The sequence below is a fragment of the Sturnira hondurensis genome, unplaced genomic scaffold (assembly GCF_014824575.4).
Source record: "Sturnira hondurensis isolate 20B ecotype Veracruz unplaced genomic scaffold, ASM1482457v3 Scaffold0022910, whole genome shotgun sequence".
Lineage (NCBI taxonomy): Eukaryota > Metazoa > Chordata > Mammalia > Chiroptera > Phyllostomidae > Sturnira > Sturnira hondurensis.
In genome coordinates, this window is record NW_028095541.1 from 8,641,152 (window position 1) to 8,663,238 (window position 22,087).

Consider the following 22,087-nt stretch of genomic DNA (forward strand, 5'->3'; position numbering starts at 1 on the left):
GGAGGGGTGACAAGATAGTGTTGTACATTGGTTAATATTTTAACAAACTCTGCCAATATGCTAAGAGAGGCAATTCAAGTAACCTAAGTTACTCTGATTTCAAAGGTTATTTCATTTGATGGGACCTGGAATAGGTTTCTCTCTTCTTCTAGGAAGAAAAGTCAGTTAAAACTAAGTCATCAGTTAAAACTAAGCCTCACCTGTGGAGTGGCCCCCGAGGGGTGATGGTCTCTGGGAGGTAGTCAACCAGGGGGGCCCAGCACCCCCCAGTAGAAGGCATTGGTAAGGGCTGTGGCTGTTTGGTCTCTGTGATAGTTAACAGCCAGCCTGTGTAGGGAGATATTGGGTCATCTGTAGGGTGAGAAAGAAAGCATGTTTTATTTTTAGGGAGACAATTTTGTTTTCCCTACTTGGTGTTTTTAGAAAGAATCTTACAAACTCATGCTTGTAAAAATAACTTTCTAACTGTACAATTTGGTGAGTATGAATTATATAATCAAACGGGTTAGAATTACTTGATTAGGTTTCTTTCATTACTTTATTTTTTGAATGTTTAATTTATAGTTTTGTCATAGAGCAATAGAAAATACAGATACACAAAAAGAAAAACATTAAATCATATGAATTTCTATAACTGTGAAGACTTTCTCTTTTTCTAACCTCCCCTATCTCAGTAAAATACAGCCTCATATTTCCAGTTTGTTCAGGACAGGAGCCTCAGGTCTTTTCTGGCTTCTCTCTCACAGCTCACATCGACTCAGAATTATGATGATGATGGTGACAGTAACAATAATAAAAACAGAGACATTTGAAGTAGCACAGAGAGTACTTTATGCCAGGCACTTGTCTACTCACTTTCCATATTAATAGCCCAGTTAGAAGTATGAATTATCCCTATTTTATAGAGGGGAAATGGAGGTTAAGTGACTAGCCACCCTCCACATCTTCAAAGTACATTCACAATAAGACCACTTTCCTCCATCTCCACCATTAGCACCTGAGTCTGAGCCACCATCTCTCTCACAGGACGCTGGGGAATAGCCTCCTTACTGTCTCCTGGCTTATACTCCTGCCCTTTTATAGTCTGCTTCACAAAGCAGCCAGAGCCATTTTATGTCTTATTTTATTTTACTTTATTTTGGTATAATTGACCAGAGAAACCCTTTTATTTACTAATTAAAAAAACATTTTCAGTCAGTTTTTTTAAAAAGCAGTAGATCAACATTTCAAGAACCTAATCTAAATATGTACTTGACAATGAAGTGCATCTGAGTATGGAGTGAACAGTTTTCAAAAAAGCCATTGAATATATCATCAAATACCCATTCTGTTGACCTTTTGTGGAATAGAATCATAAACAAATAAAATGAAGATTTATTCCTATGAAAACAAATCTGTAGTACAGTGGTATGAATCTTGGGTATAAGCATAATCAGTTGAATCAAGTTAAGATGTTGAAAATCTAGTAAGAAATTTATGTGTGTATGAAAGTCTATAAGCCAGTTGACTCAAGAGCAACTGAGATATCTAATTAGTTTGGTGAGACCAGATTTAAATCTTTCTTTTGGAAGGCAATTACCAATTACAGTTCTATGCCCAAGAGCCCAATTTTAAAAATTGCAAAAGCAATCAAAACTACATTCAAAGAGCCATTTTTTTTCCAGCTCAATTTTGGCACCGCGAGGAAAAATAAAAAAGCAGCTATGACCATCACAGATGAAAACAAAATGAATATTTGTTATAGTGTTCTTACCAAATTCTATGTCCTATACCCAGAACTGAGAGGTACACTTTAAAGAAATCAAGTGGCAGTGATAGTCCTGATGTAAAACTTGCAGCAACAGTGCGTTATGTTTTGTCACACAGTGCTTGCCACATACTGGGGAAGTATTTGACTGCTTAATGTTTTCATGATTCAGTTTTTCTGCACTCAAATTTTGGTTTACAAAATATTTTTCAGTAACCAGACTTTTCTTGAACCAACAGCTCTCTATTTCTTGGTGCTATTCTCCCCATCAGTAAATCCAGTCCCTCCTGGAACTCAGCTCCCGAGGTCTGTCAGGTGTTGGATGGTACTGACACAGACCCTGATGGGGCACAGAAGACGGGAAAACACAGATAACTTTACTTTACCTGAGACTGATGGTTCTAGTAAAGTTTTAAGTGGACATAGCTGTAACTTTATGTACATTAGAGTTTGATAGTTATACACGGATTTTAGACAATTCTCTCATTGGCATTTCGAATGGCAGAAAGTTTCCCATCTGTGTAGTAAGAGGTAGAGAAGGGCAGCTGAGCTGGGAGGTCAGCAGGACTACTTAGCTCTTACCCCACTCCACACATTTCCCCATAAAATAAAGCGATTTAAAACAACAGCTGCAAAGGCCCAAAACAATGATTCACAAAATGAATCTAAAACATGAAATATCATCATATTTATGATTTTCACCAAAGTATACAAATAAATTCTACCAGTTACTTTATTGATTTCTTAGCATATCTAAATGTTTTTGACTGCAGAATTTCTGTGACTTGTGACCAAGTAACACTCTTTACCTGATCAGTATCTACAATTGTTATCCAGGGCTCTAACAAAATCAGAGAAAATGTTGATTTTGGTTTTTGTCAACTTCCCAAGAAACAAAGAATGTCTGTGACAATTATATCTCATGTTTTAGCATGGTTTTCACTTGGCAACCAAGACTACGCTTTTGACAACAGACCCTATCCTGGGTGAGCTGATTCTCAAGATAATTGCAGCATTGGTTTTGTAATGGGACAATTTCTTATGAGCCTTTCCCCAACCACGTCACCAGGGGAAAAAATGCCAAAAATATAAAAATGCAGACTTGGGTAGCAGATTGAAATTTTGTAATTTTGAGTTGTCCATTGCTTGACTTCTTATTTTTCAGATGCTGACTCTATGCTTCTGCATAGTGAGCGGGATTAAGTGGTTATTTAATATTTATGGCCCCGCTTTTATAATTAGAATAAGAATAATAAAAATTTTCATGTTTCATTCTCCAACATCTGGATTCCACTGGAAACCCCACAACCTGGTGGTACTTACTTTTATCCTCATCATATGACCCTCCAGAGCTATTGCTGTATCTTGACTCCAGGCGAGTGTGGGCTCTGATGACATTACTAAACCTTCAAATACAAGAATATCCATCATCAAATACTGACCTGTGTTATGGGTACGTGCTGTTTCTCATAAACATATCCTGTTTTTGGTAGCTAGTTACAATGAAGCTTTTCCTAAAGAAATACTATAAAAATTGCACCCCAAACGCTTATTTTTCCCTGGAGAGGGCCAGTGATCACCTTTACTCTTAAGCACAAGTTCAAACCTAGAACAGATAAACATTTAAGTCTAATATTTGAATTGAACTAGAGAATTATGATATTTGTTTGGAAGGAAAATGGGGTAATACCGAATAATATACATCCCTTATTCACACGGGGGCCTGGCAGATGGTGGGTGGTCAGTAAATAAGTGCTGGATGAGAGTTCTGGCCAAGATGGAGGTGTAGGTAGAAACCCTTCGATTCCTTGCACAACCAAAAGGAGAATAACAACTAGTCTAAAATCAATAACAACCAGAAGTGCCAGAAAATCAAACTGCATGGAACTCTGACAACCAAGGAATTAAAGAAACAATCAAACAGAACAACCAGACCGGTAAAAACCTGCCATGAGGCGACAGACCATGGGGGCAGGGTTGGCTGAAGGCGAAACTGAGATTCAGAGCTTGCTATAGACTATGGCAGTTGCTGTGGTGGGAGAAACTCCCAGTCTCACACGAGAGTTCTTTGGAAAGTGGGCTAGAGATGGGCACGTGAGCTCCATTGTTCCCTCTCTGGCCCCTCCCCCACATAAGCCCACAGTGCCGCAAAGAGGGTTGCCCAGCTCTGATGACTACCTAAGGCCTCACCCCCTTACAACTCAACAGGTGTGCTGAGACAAAGAAATATGGCCCAAGTGAAAGAACAAAGTAAAACTTCAGAAAGAGAGCTAAACGATGAGGAGATAGCCAACCTATCTGATGGAGAATTTAAAGCCCTGGTAATCAAAATGCTCACAGAACTGACTGATCTTGGTCAAAGGATGAAAAAACAAATGAAAGATAACCCAAATTAAATAAAGCAAAATATTCAGGGAACCAACAGTGACAGGAAAGAAACCAGGACTCAAAGCAGTAATTTGGAACAAAAGGGAAAAATAAACATCCAACTGGAACAGAATGAAGAAACAAGAATTCAAAAAAGTGAAGAAAGACGTAGGAACTGCTGGGACAACCTAAAATGTTCCAATATCTGAATTATAGGGATGCCAGAAGGAGAAGAACAACAGCAAGACATTGAAAACTTATTTGAAAAAATAATGAAGGAAAACTTCCTCAATTTGGCAAAGGTAAAAGACTTCCAGGAAATTCAGGAAGCTCAGAGAGTCCCAAAAAAGTTGGACCCAAAGAGGAACACACCAAGATATATCATCATTAAGTTACCCAAGATTAAATATAGAGAGAGAATTCTAAAAGCATCAAGAGGAAGGGAGAGAGTTACCTACAAAGGAGTGCCATAAGACTATCAGCTGATTTCTCAAAATGAACCTTGAAGGCAAGAAGGAGCTGAAAGAAGTATTTGAAGTCATGAAAGGCAAGGACCTACATCCAAGATTACTCTATCCAGCAAAGCTTTCATTTAGAATGGAAGGGCAGATAAAGGACTTCCCAGATAAGGTCAAATTAAAGGAGTTCATCATCACCAAGCCATTATTATATGAAATGTTAAACAGACTTATCTAAGAAAAAGAAGATAAAAATATAAACAATAAAATGATACCAAACTCACAACTATCAACAAATGAACCTAAAAGAAAAGAAAAAACAATGAAAACAAAAACTAAGCAAACAACTAGAACAGGAGCAGAATTAAAGAAATAGACATCATATGGAGGGATTTCAGTGGGGAGGGGGAATGGAGGAATAGCAGGGAAAAGGTACAGGGAAGAAGAAGCCTAATTAGTAAGTATAAAATAGACAGGGAGAGATAAATAATGGTATAGGAAACAGAGAAGTCAAAGAACTTATATGTACAACCCACGAACATAAACTAAGGAGGGGAATGCTAGAGGGTTGGGGATGCAGGGCAGAGGGGGGATAAAGGGAAAAAATTGGGAAAACTGTGATAGCATAATTATAAAAAATACTTTAAAAATACAAGTGCTGAATGATTGAAGAGTGAAAGTTGACAGAGCTGGAAATACAGAAAAAGTGGTTCATAACACATCTTGCCTTTTACTGGCTTTAAAGTTTCTCTTAAAATGATTGGAGGGTTACCTAAAATTGGAAGGTAAAATGATTACCTTTAGGGAATGGTAACTAGTTGGGCTCTAAATTAACCAGAAGTGCTCTTTCTGTCTGGCCTTTCTGTGGCTTAAGAAGTAACTACCAGCCACCCTCACAAAAAAAAAAAAAAAAAAAAAGGTACCAGTATACTAACTTCACACATGTAGCTCATTTACTCTCACTCACTCATCTCTTAGAGAAGCACTATTTGCTTTACTAGTGAGGGAATAGGCCAAGTGAGTGTAAGCAGCTTGTCCAGTGTCTAGCAGAGATAGTTTTGGTGCCAGGCAAGAGGGTGAATAATGGGGTTTTACGTCTGAACTCTTCCTAGCTCTGTGACCTCGGCCAAGTCCTTTATCTCCTTGCGGATGCTGTTTCTATACCTGCCAAAAAGGAACAATAATACTTTACCATTTATTTTGTTGAGGTTGTAGAAATCAAAAGAAACAATGTGACAATGTTTCTGACACTGCAAGACACCATCAAACTCTAAATATTAATTATTATATTTCTACCTTAGATTTCTGCAACAGTTTTTCCCTTCAGGGCACCAAAGCCTTTCAAATCAATAGCTTTTGAATATCATCTGATGACCTACAAGGTAGGGCAAGGGTGTGACTGAGGGGAAATGATATGTCTATATTTACTTCATACAAAATGACACAAAGTAGGTTTTATCTATTGTACTTAACATGTATGCAGTCAACGCAAACAGCTAAAGGCAATCTATTAATATCTGGAAAATTCAAGCCAAAGTTGGGGAGTGCCCCTACATTACTGACTGTTCTGCCCTGACTGACAGCAGATCAATACCCTATTTCAGTCCAGAAAATGCAGGGCTCCAGGTGTCCTCACCATCACAGAGAAAGAGTGATGTTGCAGGAAAAAGTACTGGATGTGCCATTAAGATGCCTACCTTGTCCCAGGTGTGTAACCTCAGAACACAGCATCTGTGATTGGACTTGCTAAATAAGTAAATGCATGATCTATAATGACTACAAAGACTATAGTAACTTTGGTTTTATTCACTTCTTAGGTATTTGTAGCAGCTTTTTTTCCTCCTGACATAGCCATCTTTTCCCCAGTAACTCTGTATTTCAAACATTCTTCACTGCCCTGTCTTTTGGGCTATTACGTTGTGAATCCATACAATAGAAACTCAAGGACAGCTGCTTAGTTTTATTCAAATCAGGCCATGTAATCATCTAAATCAGACTGGCACTTAGGAAATCAAAAAAGTGACAACCTATAAGAACTTCTGAATAAGTCCTTTAATCATATTTATTCTGGACTTCTGGTCAACATGGAGGCATGGGTTGATACACTTTGCCTCCTTACACAACCAAAGGAAGGACAACAACAAATTTAAAAACAAACAAAAAAACCCCCCATAATCAGAAATGCCAGAGAATCAAACTGTATGGAGTCCAACAACTAAGGAATTAAAGAAGAAACATTGATCCAGACCAGTAGGGGGCTTGGACACAGGTAGCCAGGGTGTAGAGGACAAGTGTTAAGGCAGTGACTGGAGGACTGGACAAGGTGGTGACTGGCAGAGCAGGTGGTTCCACGTTTGTGTGTGGATAAACTGGGAGGAACAATTGGGGAGCAAGAAAGACCACACAACCCAGGGTTCTGGTGTGGGGAAATAAAGCTTCAAAACTTCTGACTGAAAAAACTTATGGGGGTTGGTGTGATGGGAGAAACTTGTAGTCTCACTGGAGAGTTCCTTGGGGGGACCCACAGGGTCCTAGAACATACACAAACACACCCTTCCAGGAATCAGCACCAGAGGGGCCCAATTTGCTTGTGGGTAGTAGAGGAAGTGACTGAAAGATGATGGAGATTTGAGCAAATGGCATTGTTCCCTCTCAGACCCCTCCCCCACATACAGCACCACAATGCAGCAACCTGGATTGTCCCACCCTGACAATACCTCAGGCTCTGCCTCTTACTATATAACAGGTATGCCAAGACAAAAAAAAAAAGGCCCAAATGAAAGAACAGATCAAGCTCCAGAAAAAATACAACTAAGCCATGAAGAGACAGCCAACCTATCAGATGCAGTGTTCAAAACACTGGTAATCAAGATGCTCACAGAACTGGTTGAGTATGGTTGCAAAATGGAGGAGAAAGTGAAGGCTATGAAAAGTGAAATAGAGGAAAATGTACAGGGAACCAACAGTGAAAGGAAGGAAATTGGGACTTAAATCAATGGTTAGGAGCAGAAAGAATAAATATACATTCAACCAGAACAAAATGAAGAAACAAGAATTCAAAAAAAATGCAGAGGCTTAGGAACCTCCAGGACAACTTTAAACGTTGCAACATCCAAATCATAGGGATGCCAGAGGCAGAAGAAGAATCAAAAGAAATTGAAAACTTATTTGAACAAATAATGAAGGAGAACTTCCCCAATCTGGCAAAGGAAATAGCTTCCAAGAAGTCCAGGAAGCGTCCCAAAAAAGTTGAACTCAAGGAGGCACACAACAAGGCACATCATAAGTAAGTTATGCAAGATTAAAGATAAGGAGAGAATCTTAAAAGCAGCAAGGGAAAAGGAGAAGTTACCTACAAAGGAGTGCCCATAAGACTATCAGCTGATTTCTCAAAAGAAACTTTATAGGCAAGAAGTGGCTAGAAAGAAGTATTCCAAGTCATGCAAGGCAAGGACCTATATCCAAGATTACTCTATCCAGCAAAGCTATTGCTTGGAATGGAAGGGCAGATAAAGTGCTTCCCAGATAAGGTGAATTTAAGGAGTTCACCATCACTGAGCCCTTAGTATATAAGAGCCCTTAGTATATATGGAATGTTAGTATATAAGAGCCCTTAGTATATATGGAATGTTAAAAGGAGTTATCTAAGAAAAGGAAGATGATAAAAAATATGAACAATAAAATGACAACAAACTCACAACTATCAACAACTGAACCTAAAAAAATCAAAAACCAAAACAAACCAAGCAAACAACTAGAATGGGAACAGATTCACTGAAATAAAGATCACATGGAAGGTTATCAGTGGGGAGCAGGAGGGAGGAGGATGGGGAAAAGGTACAGGAATAAGAAGCATAAATGGTAGGTACAAAATAGACAGGGTGGTTAAGAATAGTATGGGAAATGTAGGAGCCAAAGAACTTATATGTATGATCCATGGACATGACATGAACTAAGGTGGGGGAAATGTCAGTGGGAGGAGTAGTACATGACAGAAGGGAATAAAGGGGAGAAAAAATGGGACAACTGTAATAGTATAATCAACATAATATATTTAGAAGTCATATTTATTCTGATAAAGGCAAAGTTATAAACAGACCATGGTGAACCAAGACACCATTCAGCAAGAACAAAAACAGGGTGATGAAAGACTATACACCTGGAGGTTTGCATAGGATGCTCCTAGCTGCTCAGGTATTGTCATGCACCGTGGTTTTACAGTTGTGTCCTGGAGGCCCAGGAAGGCCTATAGCATGGATGGTAATTCTCTTTTGCTTTTGAAGATGAATCTAAAGGAGTGTTAGGTAGCATTTAGGATGAAAAGGTAAAGTGGAAGAGGAAGCCACTTCCAGACAACCTTTTTGTTCTGGAGAAGATGGAAAGCACAGTGCAATAAAGTGCATGTTTGGCAAAGAAAAAATAAAGACTGACTCCCAAGACTCAAATCTGTTCTCTCTCTTTGCTTCCCTGGATTGAAAAAGATAATTTTTGGGCCTGGGCCCTAGAGAAATGTCAAGGATTAAGTAGAATGAATAGTATTTTAATGTTAAGAAATACACAATTAGAAATATATAATAAAAATAGCTCTGATAAGAGAATAAATAGAAGGACAAAAATGTTCCCCAAGTTTTATTTGGATGACTCAGCCCAGATTAATACTTAGGAAACTGTCTGTAGATTATTGATCTCTATCCTTTTATGGTTGCAGATTGTCAGAAACTTACACAGCTGAGGTTTATTGCTTTTATTTCCCTGTGAAAAATGCTTTCATGGAATTACAAATTTATTAAATAAGGTTTCATTAGGGGTTGGTGTATTGAAAATAGAGTTGTTTCTTCATATTTTAAAAACTGCTTTGAACTCTAATTTTCATAAAAAGGTGTGTTTACTTTGTTGTTTAGTTTTAAAAATTGTGTGATAAACCCTTCTTTGAGTTTAGAGTTACTACCTGTTAGTAGTTTCTGATGAATTGTTTGTTTGTGTTGATGTACTGAAAGTTATAAAATTCACTGTAGTTTTCCTTTTTACTCTGGCTATTGAGGAACTCAAGGTCAGGATAATATTAACTTTTAGTGGTTTTCCTTAGTCAGAACTTTTGACACAACTATGTTATTCTCTTCTTAACTTGGCTCTTATTCTTTTACCCTTGTTTTACTGGTTCTTTTACTTTAAGCTGCCTGACTTTTGTGTCAGTCAGTATGGCATTATTAAATATTTCTGAATAACATCAGAGAACAGTCCGTCCAGTGATAAAGCACAGGGCATCAGAGCTGCTGCTTTGTGTAACTCCATCATACCCCCTGGACCCCAGAAGTGTATTCTGGTCACAAGTATCCCCAGGTCACAAGTAACAGCAGCCAAATCAGTATTTCTGACCATTCTTATCTCTGCAGACTCTTTGTCTATAAGGATTATAAAGAACAGAATAAAAAACTGTCTTCTGTAATGGAGTTAGCAAGAGGGAGGAAGAAAGTGGGCTGGGTGGTTTGGACAGCTTATCTACTTCTGGGGCTGTGATGTTTTTTAAATTTTCATTCACATATTGAAACATAAAAATGCCTACTATGTGCAGCATAGTAGGCTAATCATTAAGGACAGAAATATGTGTAAGAGATACATGGTCTCTGTTTTCCATGAATTAAAATCCAGTGGTCAAAACAAGCATGTGTGCAAGTAACTACATCAACATGTCAGGGTCTACAAGGAAGGAAGCTGATAAGCAGGTTGAAGAGAGAAAGGTGTCTTAGACTGAGGGCAGAGTCTGCTTCCATAGCCAGGAGACTGCATTAGAGAAATAGGGGAGGTGGAATACAGTGGCAATGGAACAGTGGTGTCTCTGGGATTCAATATTCACATATATATGATCATGTGTATAAATATGATCAACCAATTTATCTACAGTTAGATAAATTGACAGCATGAAAAAATTAGATGTGTATGAGTATGTATAATATATAGGTAAAACCTGCACTGGAATTTCCAATTGCCAACAGTGACGCAGTAACAGAGGAGAAAGTCAACAGCTAGACAAGAAAGCATCTCTTAATGATGCTCTCTGTTCTTGGTGACTTCAGGCCAAGATGGAAGTGTAGATAGACACACTGTGCCTCCTTGTACAACCAAAATAAGGATAACAACAATTAGAAACAAAATAAGCCAGCACTGTCAGAAAATTGAACTGTATGGAAGTCCAACAACCAAGGGATTAAAGTAGACACATTCATCCAGACCAGTAGGAGGGGTGAAGAGGGGTCGTGGGGGAAAAAAAAGCAGCAGCTGGCATACTCAGCAGGCACATGAGGTGGCAGCGGGCGGACCCAGTGAGATGGCGGACTGCGGAGGGGCATGGTGGGCAAGGTGGCTTTTGGAACCGGGTGGTCCCACATTTGCGTGAATATAAACCAGGCAAAACTGGGGAGCGAGACAGACTGAGCAACCCAGGGTTCCAGAGTGGGGAAATAAAGCCTCAAAAGACCAATTGAAAACACCTGTGGGGATTAAGGCACCAGGAGAGACTCCCACCCTCAGAAGAGAGTTTGTTGGAGAGACCCACAAGGTCCCAGGATATACACAAACCCACCCACATGGGAATTAGCACCAGAAGGGCCCAGTTTGCCTGGGAGATGTGGTGGAAGGGACTGAAATCCAGCACAGAGCAGAGGAGGGTGACATCATTTTCTCTCGGACCCCTCCCCCACATATAGCGTCAAAACCCAGTGAGTAGGTTGTCCTGCCCAGGCAAACACCTAAGACTCTGCCCCTCACTACATAACAGGCACATTAAGACAAAAAAATGACAGAACAGATTGAAGCTCCAGAAAAAATACATTTAAGTGACGAAGAGATAGCCAACCTATCAGATGCATAGTTCAAAGAACTAGTGATCAGGATGCTGACAGAATTGGTTGAATTTGGTTGCAAATTAGATGAAAAAATGAAGACTATGCTAAGTGAACTAAAGGAAAATGTACAGAGAACCAATGGCGATGGGAAGGAACCTGGGACTCAAATCAGTGGAGTGGACCAGAAGAAAGAAAGAAACATCCAATCAGAAAAGAATAAAGAAACAAGAATTCAAAAAAATGAGGAGAGGCTTAGGAGCCTGTGGAACATCTTTAAACGTTCCAACATCTGAATTATTGGGGTACTAGAAAAGGAAGAGTAAGAACAGAAAGTGGAAAAGTTATTTGAACAAATAATAAAGGAGAACTTACCTAATCTGGCAGAGTCCTAAAGAGGAATGTCATAATTACATTCCTTCCTAAAGAAGACCCAAGGAGGAACATACCAGGGCACATCATAATTACATTATGTAAGATTAAAATGAAGGAGAGAATCCTAGAAGCAGCAAGAGATAAGGGGACAGTCACCTACAGAGGAGTTCCCATCCAACTGTCAGCTTATTTCTCAAAAGAAACCTTACAGGCAAGAAGGGGCTGGAAAGGAGTATTCCAAGTCATGAAAGGCAAGGACCTCCATTCAAGATTGCTCTATCTAGCAAAGCTTTCATTTAGAATGGAAGGGCAGTTAAAGTGCTTCCCAGATAGGTCAAGTTAAAGAAGTTCATCATCACCAGGCCCCTATTATATGAAATGTTAAAGGGACTTATCTAAGAAAAAGAAGATAAAAAACATGTACAGTAAAATGACAGCAAACTCACAATTATTAACAACCACACCTAGAATAAAAACAAAAAACAAACTTAGCAAACAAGTAGAAGAGGAACGGAACCACAGAAATGGAGATCATATGGAGGGTTAGCAACAGGGGAGTGGGAGGAGGAGAGAGGGGGAAAAGGTACAGAGAAAAAGAAACATAAATGGTAGGTAGAAAATAGACGGGGAGGATAAGAATAGTATGGGAAATGGAGAAGCCAAAGAACTTATAAGCATGACACATGGACATGAACTAAAGGAGTGGAATGTGGGTAGGAGAGGGTGTGCAGGGTGGTGGGGAGTGAAGGGATGAAAATGGGACAACTGTAATAGCACAATCAATAAAATATATTTTAAAAAGATGCTCTCTGTTCACAATATTATAGAGAGAGCTGGTTCTTCATTTTCAAGGCCACCTCTAAAAACTTACACAGGACACTTAGAACTCTGATTCTAAAGGGGCCTCTATGACATTGAAATTAAGAACAATCTAACAATAGCCAGAGGGGAGGGGGAGGGGGCAGTGGGGAGAAGGGTTTTTAGGAACTACTATAAAGGACACAGGAGCAAAACCAAGCGGGAGGGTGGAAGCAAGGGAGAGAGGTGGGTTTGGCTGGGGTTGGGGGTGGTGGGGAGAAAATGCAGACAACTGTACTTGAACAACAATAAAAAAATTTAAAAATAAAACAGAGTAATTTAGAAAGACTGAAAATAAAAAAAAAAAATAAAGGGGCCTCTGTAGTGAGATGTTAATATGTAAAAAGGTAGCACCTTTCTACCCCAGATAAAATTAACAAGAACCATTCAGACTAGACAACAAATGATAAAGAATGTTCTACTTCAGCTAGAAAGTAGAAACATGTTTACTGAAAAAAATTTTTTTTACCATGAGGTAGTTTTCCAAAGAAGGCACTAGCCAATATAGATTTTAAAAAATCACAGGTAAATTACTAATGTATTTCCACTGACATATGGAGTATGAAAAGCATTCATTTCTGAGAAAGGAAAGGGTTTCTTAGGGAGCTATGAAGGACAAGGCCTACAACTCATGATCTACTGAGTTTGGGCTTTTGCTCTGAAGGAAAGCTCACATTGATGAGCCTCTGCTTAAAGGCAGTGCAGCAACTTAGCAGTGCACATGTTGAAATAGAGAATGAACCTTCCCAACTCCAGCTGCAGGCAGCCTGATGTCGGAGAGTCTCACACCTACAGCCCCTGCCTTGCACCATGCCCAGCATGCAAGCCGACGACAGCCATCAGGCCTGCAGGGGATAGCAGGCTGAGGTATTTTCATGATTTAATCCATTGCATTCTCTCCAACATGAATTTGTATCTCATCCTTGTTACTTATTTCTTATGTGAAAGGACTCCTCACTCCTTTTCACTAGAAAATGCTCAGCCTAAGCAGTTTTCAACACCATGGAATCACCCTATATTATATTTTTTTAATTTGAGTACTGTTGTGTCTTTTGGTTGTGTGTCTGCTCTTCACAATCAACTAGGAATCAGGGATCAAGGTTTTATTTACTTTTGAGTAGGTCCTGGGCACTGAAGGCACAGATGTGGGCCAAAGAAATATTATCATCAAAGAACCTGTGGGAAGGGGACTGAGACTTATTTGAGCAGAGAAAGGCAGTGTTCTTGGTTAACCAAGACATGACAAAGTAAAGGTAAAATAAGAATGATGATGTTTCACAAAATTCAGTTGAAGAAAACTACTCTGTCTCTAAGAAATTATTCAACACTCAGATTTGAAAACTTCACATGGAAATGCCCATGGATTCCAGATGCTCTTTGCCTACTAGCAGGACCGCTGGTGGATTTTAGACCTCAGATGAGTAGGAGGCAGCCACCAGAACAACATCCCTCTAAGCTTTCTCTTCTCTGGCTCTCTTCAGGAAGAAGTCCCTATCTTCAGGGATACACAGAGCACAGTTAGCAAATCAGTCGGTGTTTCTAAGAACAGAGAAGGATTTGTGTGTGTGTGTGTGCACATGAAATTTATGAAGCCTAAGTTTTTATTGTTGCCTATGTACAGATTGCTGTTGAAAGTTAAACTGGATATTAAGCCAATTTGTACACAAACCTCTCATCAGACTCTTTCAAGATCTTGCCTTCCTCGGCATCTGGGAAACTGTCCTGGCCGGCAACCACGGTGTTGCTGCTGGAGGTGGTTCCTGTGGGTTAGGAGGAGGGCACTTAGGGAAAAAATGCCTATAGAGGGGTCAGGCTCAAGTCTGAAGTATTCCAGGAAAGGATTTCCTGTGAAATCTCATGTTTGAAGAATGCCTTCTATCTTCTGCACAATCTCAGACATTCTAAACAAACTCCAAGCCCACGCCAGTTGAAATGGGAAAATCCCAGGCATCTGTTACGGTCAAACCTAATTCCTGAACTCTCCTATAAACTGAAGCTACAGCCTTCCTGAAACCCTTTGTTAGGTAATGAGTTTATTTGCAGTGGCGTCCCTGCTGTTAGTTGCTTTAGCATGTCTGGGTCCGGGAGTTACTGCGCTGATGTTAATGAAGCAAGTGCAAGCCCCTAGAGCTTCTGCCCCCCAGGCCCCTGCTTGTCTGCAGGAGTGCTGCTCAGGAAGCAGAAAGCACGGCACACAGAGGGTGTGAGAGACTAGGGCAGGGGAGACATTGGAAGGCACTCGAGGTAGCAGATAAACCAAAGTGAAGCTGGCTTCAGCGGATTTGAGGGGGATGGTATATATTTTATAAATGATGCTGAAAGGTCAATTTGTTGAAAGTAATAATACTGTTGGCATTTTACTCAATCCTGAGAGAATATTCACCAAGCAAATCCTGTAGACACAAGAAGGAAGGTACAGGACTGAGACTACTAAGTGACTGTGTGTCCTGCCTGGGACCCGCCTGAAGCACAAATCTCTGGGCATGTGAGCACTTGGGCCGCCGACAGTCAGCTTTCCCTATAAAATCATTTCACTAACCCAGCAATGCCGTTAAGAGTCTCAGCTATTCGTAAGTCATCTGTCTTTTTTTAAAGTTATTTTTCAGTTACAGTTGGCATACAGTATTATGTTACTTGCAGGTATACAACATAATGATTAGACATTTATATGCCTTATGAAGTGACCGTCCCGTAAGTCTAGTATCCACTTGATACCACACATAGTTATTATAACACTATTGACTATATTCCCTATGCTGTACTCCCCGTGACTATTTTAAAACTGTCAATTTGTACTTCTTAACCCTTTTACCTTTTCACCTGGACCCCTCCCCTCTGGCAACGACCAGTTTGTTCTGTTTTGTGTGTTCGTCTATTTTGTTTTTAGATTTCACATACTTACAAATAAGATCGTATGGTATTTGTTTCTGACTCACTTCACTCAGCATAATGCCTTATAGGTCCACCTATGCTGTTGCAATTTAAGCCACCTCTTAAAGAAAAACATACACCAGAATCAGAAGTAACAACACACATGCATATCCTTTTAGTGTTCTCCACAAAGGAGCGTCAGGACCCAGACAGGCTGTGTGCCCTGCCTACCCGAGGCTGCTGCAGCGGCCCTGCTACTGGCGGCAAAGCGGTAGAAGGGCGGGTTGTCACAGTGCTGGACCACGGGGTTCACTGGCTCTGTCTGCTGCAGCTCAAAAAGCAGCTCCTCCATGGTTTGGATGGTGTTGTTCCGGCACAGGTATATCACCACCTTCTTAATCTGAGAAGGAAACAGAACACAGGGCGTTTCCCAGATCTGTGTATAACAGTGCTGGGCTGTGGGCAGCAAAGACCCGGCCCCACTCCCCTCCACACAGTGCTTTCACCCTGGTAGCTCAGCTTCCTGCTTCCAGTCCATCTTGGTGTGAGTATGAAAACTCACCTTGTACACATGCATGGCTGATGGGAGTGTGTATGAAAGAACTTCCCCTTCTAAGTGGCTAAGTTTACGAAAAGTTACTTTTGGGGCCCATGAACTCTATTTAAAAAATAAAGAACTTGCCATCTAAGGGCTTATCTCGAGAAAGGGTTTTATTTATACAAACCACGGGGGAAAGTGTGAGCTATTTTTGTTTGAAAAGGAATCCAGTACCCTGCTATTCTCTCTTCCCCTAGAAACAAATGAATTTTAGCTGTTTGGGTGATTTTACATTTTAAAAGTAAATCAATCCCTCTGGAGTATAGGTCTGTGTATTGGAGCCTTCAGAGTCAAACTCAAGGTGACAGAAGCTGCAATGAGGCTAGTGCAGCTTAAGACCCCAGGTGGGCCTACGGCCTCTCAGGAAACAGTGACACACAAATGTCAAGTAATTTTGAGCTTACAATGCTATCGTTTTTTGGTGATTATATCACTTCTGACTACAAACAGGAAATACTGGGCATCTCAGAAAGTTTTCTGTCTGCTTGGTTCTCTCTTCTACCACTGAAATTTATAGAGAAAACCTGGAATATTCTACATTTTATTCTGTTTCAAGAGCATCAAAGTATAAACATGAAGCATTTTTGTTACAAATAATGTGTTTTACTTGTTTCTCTTATCTAATGGGTCTAATGTTTACAGAAGGCAGCTTTCAGCAACTGCTAGAAAAACATTCACCCCTAAAGTCACAGGCTTCTGTGTGCAAAGGCTTGGCAAGAGGGTGGCAGAGGTGGCACTAGGACACGCAACTCATCTCTCAGGGGGTAGAAGGGACCTTTTGTGCAACATGTAAATGAGCTCACGGGAGATGAGTGCGACTGACAACATTAGACATACCTATTCTGCTCGGAGCAGAAGGCACATTCTGACTTGTGTTTGCAAATGGATCCATTAACAGGAGTAGTGCCTATCAAGAGCCTGGGGGCCACTTACATAAGGCAGGAGAAGGGTGTCACTGCTGACCCCACATAGGCTGATCAGGAACTGCAGGGTGACCCTCAGGTTGTTACTCCACTTCTCGTTGTTGGCTAGTGCATTCCAAGCATTTTCCATTTCTGGTCCAGGAACTTCATCCCCATACTGCAACAAGCAAAACGAACACTGGCCTAAGAGACACGTGGGAAAATTCAGGGATGCAAAATGTTCAGTTATACCTTATTTTAAGGGTCATGGCCCTCTGAAAACAATAACAAGGGGAAAGAAACATGGCCATCCACCAGGAAGAACCCATGTTCAGCAATTTATAATGCACAAATTAGTAATGCACAATGCTTGCTCATGTTGTTAAGAATGTGAGGCTTCTTATTTTTATTATAATTTAAACATTGTGGTAAAATACATGTAATGTAAAGTTTATCACATTAATCACTTTTCAGTGTACAGTTGGATGGCATTAAGTACGGTCACATTGTTGGGCAACCATCACCATCAGCCATTCCCTATTCATGTGGTTTTTAATGACAAATGCCACTCTGCCTGGGTTTGCAGCCTGGGTTTGATGAACCCAGATTTTCTGGGACAATGGAGCAATGCTATGGAGGCACGGTACCTTGGCAGTCATGTACATGAGGTTATTCAGGACCAGAGATGTAGCTTCTGGGGAGCCCCAGCCATTCCCTTTCAGCCCATGGGAAGTGGTCACTTCTCCTTCCTGGTCCTTGCTGTCATCCTCGGGGCTACTGGGGCTTGACCCTGGGAGAAGGAGTCTGCTGTCCACCAGCTCGATGTTGCGCAGCCAGGGCAGCAGGTAAGTGAGCATAATCTGACGCCCATTTGGGTGCGTGGTAGGGAATCGCTGGCTGACCTCTAGAGAGAAGGGTGGTGATGGAGAGCCACGTGTTATGGCACCAAATTAAACTAAAACATTAACAGCACTGAGAGGTAGCATGGGCCTTCAGTTTACAAAGCGTCTGTATACACAGCAGCTCCTCAAGGCCATGAAATCTTAAAACTGAGACTTGTCCTCTAGCCTCTCCCTTCACATCTGGTGCCCTGGGGGGAAAGTGAGAGAGCAGGGTGGGAAGATCCTAGCTTGGTGAGAATGAAGTGAGGTGGAGGCCTCCTGAGTTCAAGTCCACTGCTGACAGAAGAGGCACATTGCAGTGGACAAAACAAGGGACTTGGGATCAGAAGGACATGTGATTATATACAGGTCCTCCACACAACAGCTGCATGAGACTCTGGGTTAGTTACTTAATTTCTCTGCTTCTCAGATTCCTCATCTGTCAAACAGGGCTACTAGGGTAACACACTGGGCTATTGTGAGGATTAAAGATAGAATCATAATGTACAGAGCATGTTCAGCATGGTACCTGTAATTTTCAGGCTCTAAATAAACAGTGGCTAGGACTATTAGAACAGAGGCTGTCTTTCCACTGCACCAATATCATTCAGAGCATCTTCCATGCACTATTAGCTGTTACAAAGTAGGATGTGAGCCTCCAGAAAGAACCAAGTCAGTGCACAGACTCCTGCTTGTGGAGTCCACTTGAAAGCTGCCAACTGTGTGCATGCTCAGTGGCCGGGCTCTGTTTCATGACATAAATGAATCAAACAAAGGGCAAACTATTTGGCCAGCCCAGTCATTTCACAAGGCAGCACTTTTGCATTAGTTCACAGCCAGCAGCATTTTATTTTTATAACTGAAACAAGCTTTCTATTGAAAAAAAGCACAGCTTTATGTATGTGCTGCAAGCTCTAACATAACCTCTGATTTCTATCATCTAGAAAAGAAACTCTTTCATCCTAAGGGAAATGAGAAAGCTGGTCTGAGGCACTTACTATCCAGCATGGGAGGGAATCTCATTTGGGGAGCTCATGGTTGCTAAGCAATAGAACAGCACAGTAGTCAGCAATTACACTGAAAAACCCACTGGATCCCTGACACTGTAGCTTTAACTGATTTGCCCCTTTCTCTAAAATCACAATTACAACTTTTTACTTTGAAGAAGAAGAGTATACACATTTAATGCTGTGCCACAGAATCAGAAAGGGTTGTTAGCTTTTATATGGGTCAAAATATCAAAATTTATTCAATACCTAATTTCTAAACTTTATGGGTGTGATGATTGCTGCTATGGACTTTTATGACACATGTTCAGATCCTTGCAAAATCATGTCAGTCATTCATTCCAACACACAGGCCCTCTTCTGTGAGAACATCCCTGTGCTGGCTGGAGAAAGCAGACGGGAACCTTGGTCCCAGCCCCGAGCAGGAGACCCTGATGCCAGTTATGGTGATGGATAACTCTAGGGTGACAAGTGATACACAGAGGCACAGAGTGCTTTGGGGGTTCCATGGAGAAAAAGGACTTCTGGTTACAAAGATTCAGGGGACTTTTATGGCAAAAGAATGGGAATTAAGTTATTTGAAATTATAGGCAATAAAAATCTCAGCACAGGGTTTGTAATAGTAAAGGCAGTAAAAACAAGACCTAGGGATTTATTATAAGTACTTCATTTTTTTACATTATTTTAAAAAAGTTATTCTTCATAAATCAAACTAGCTAAAAGGTCAATTCTTGAAGAAAACTGCCTGCAACTCATCATCTGAGCTTCTTTTCTTGTTAAACTTGCTGTACTATTTATTCCCCCTCTCCTCAAACTGTCAGACTCATCCCTCTGCTAGCTTCTCCCTCTCCGTCAATAAACTTGCTCAAAGCAAACCTCACTCATCCTCTGACTCTGCACCTCCCTGTGGCCCCATCTTCCCTGTTTTCTTCTTTTTTCAGCCAAATGGCTGAGATCTGGCTTTTGCTGCTATTTCTCCATGGAAATGACTGACAGTTACCAATGAATTGAGAAATCCAGAGGGTAATTCTGATAATTTTAGAGCTTATCTTGTAGGTCTAAATGTAGACACTCCATTTGTGGCTGTGGACTGCTTGCTCCCTCCTCCTGAATTCTTTCTTCCCCAAGGTCTCCATTAGCCCACCTAGATGATGGGTCTAGGTGTCCTCTGAATGTGCCTCTGTGCCCTCTGTTCACTCGCCCTTCCTTGGCCCAATGCTTGGAAGCTAGGTGTCAAGGTTCTTTCTCTCATTCTGGGCTCTCTCCATTCACAATCTCATTTGCCCCCTTGGTTCTAAATCCTTCTATTCTTCCATGAGTTGCTAGTGCCAACCTCCCCTCGACCCTAGTCTGTCCATATAGAGGCCTACACTCAATATCTTAGGCTGAGCTCCCTGCCTAGCCCTAAACCTCCTCTTCTCCCCAGTGGCTCTCAGCATGGGACCATCTCCACTGGCCTTACAGATGCGCATAGGCACTCTCCTCCGTGAACCCCACTGAGGACCTCTTTATATTGCCTCTCTCCTCTCCACTTGCCCTGGGCTTAGTTCTGGCCTTCATAACTTCCTCCTTGGGTGGCTGTCATCACATCTCAATCGGTGTTCTGTCTCTAGACCTTAATGAGCCTTCCAAACTGCAGCCCATCTTTTAAAATGCATTCTGATCTGTCCCTTACTTCTGTTGTTTGAATCTGCTCAGTGGCTTTCAAAACCCAAACACCTTGCCTGGATGCCCTCCCTGTTCACAGGGCTCTGAGGGGTTTCAAGGAAGACACGAAGATCACTGGCCTCCAAACTCCTTAGGGAGCAACATGAGGCCTTTCAACATTTGACTTCTACCTCCCTGTTTGTCCCTGTTTCTGTATATATTACGTTAGCCAAATCGACCACTATACAATCTTTCAAATGCAACCTGCTATTTGACACCTCTTGGCAAATGCTTATGCTATTCCATGGTCTGCTGTGCTTACCTACTTGTCAACTGTAATGTCAACTACTTGTCTGCTTTGTAAATTTCTCCTCTTCTTTTCAACTGCAGCTCAGGCATCCCCTTCTTTGGGAAGACTTTCTTGAAATTCCTGGCTCAGTAATTAATCAGTTCTTCATCTTCTAGCAGAATATGCTTTTTTATTGCACTTCCTGGACTGTATCCTAACCACGCAATTACACATCTTACTTTATTACTAAACCATGAACCTTTGATTGGAGAGACTATTTTATTTACTACTGTATTCTGAGGACCTGGCATAGAGGTGGCACTCAACTTTGGTGGAAATAAATAAAAATAAAATTTAGTTTTCCAAGAAGAGAATTAATTTATCAAAAAGGATTTTCTTGCCCTGGCTGGTATGGCTCAATGGATTGAGGGCCAGCTTGCAAACCAAAGAGTAGCCTGTTCAAATCCCAGTCAGGGCACATGCCTGGGTTGTGGGCCAGATCCCCAGTTGGGGCACTCAAAAGAGGGAATCACATATTGATATTTCTCTCCCTTTCTTTTTCCCTCCCTTGCCCTCTCTCAAAAATAAATAAATAAAAATTTTAAAGGGTTTTCTTTTTTTTTAAGGTGTTATTTATTTATTTTTAGAGAGAAGGGAAGGGAAGGAGAAAGAGGGAAACATCAATGTGTGGTTGCCTCCTGGGGACCTGGCCTGCAAATCGGCAACCCTTTGGTTTGCAGGCTCGTGGTCAATCCACTGAGCTATGCCAGCCGGGGCTAACATAGTATTTTCTTGAATTCCTCCACTGTCAAGCACAATGCAAGGGTGTGGGTGACTCTGTCTCAGAGAGATGGAGAGTTTTTTCAATGTAGTATATTTTAAATAGATCTTAAGGAAGACTGGGAGTTGGAAGATGAGGAGAAGGGCTATCTCCAGCAGAACAGGGATTTACAAAAGGAATTGGTATGCTGGTAAAAGGTTATGTGAGAAAGGAGCAGAGGGCTCTTGGGTAAAAAGCAGAAAGAACTTTGGAAGAGAAGCTGTCTTACAGATGAAAGAATTCCAAATTTATAGCACTGGCTTTGGGAAAAGACACCTTGATCTAATTCTGACTTGGATCCCTCCTCACTACATGGTCTTGAGCAAATTAGGGAACGTCTCTAAGCCTTAGCTTCTCACCTGTAAAACAGAAATAACAATTCTAATGGTAGTGGTGGGGACAACCCCATGACAGGACTGGGCTAATCA

At 41.0% G+C, this 22,087-nt stretch overlaps 1 protein-coding gene across 4 annotated transcripts in view; it reads right to left on the minus strand.

The window, feature by feature from the left end:
* Nucleotides 1–22,087, minus strand: part of FRY (FRY microtubule binding protein) — a 449,099-nt gene that overhangs the window by 132,235 nt on the left and 294,777 nt on the right. For all 4 annotated transcript variants that reach the window (XM_037037290.1, XM_037037291.1, XM_037037293.1 and 1 more), the window contains exons 32-37: nt 17,663–17,919; nt 17,047–17,193; nt 15,747–15,915; nt 14,314–14,404; nt 3,071–3,153; nt 201–351 (exon numbers count right to left, since the gene is read on the minus strand). In XM_037037290.1, the coding sequence (XP_036893185.1) occupies nt 201–351; nt 3,071–3,153; nt 14,314–14,404; nt 15,747–15,915; nt 17,047–17,193; nt 17,663–17,919 (898 nt within the window). The remainder of the gene's footprint in view (nt 1–200; nt 352–3,070; nt 3,154–14,313; nt 14,405–15,746; nt 15,916–17,046; nt 17,194–17,662; nt 17,920–22,087) is intronic.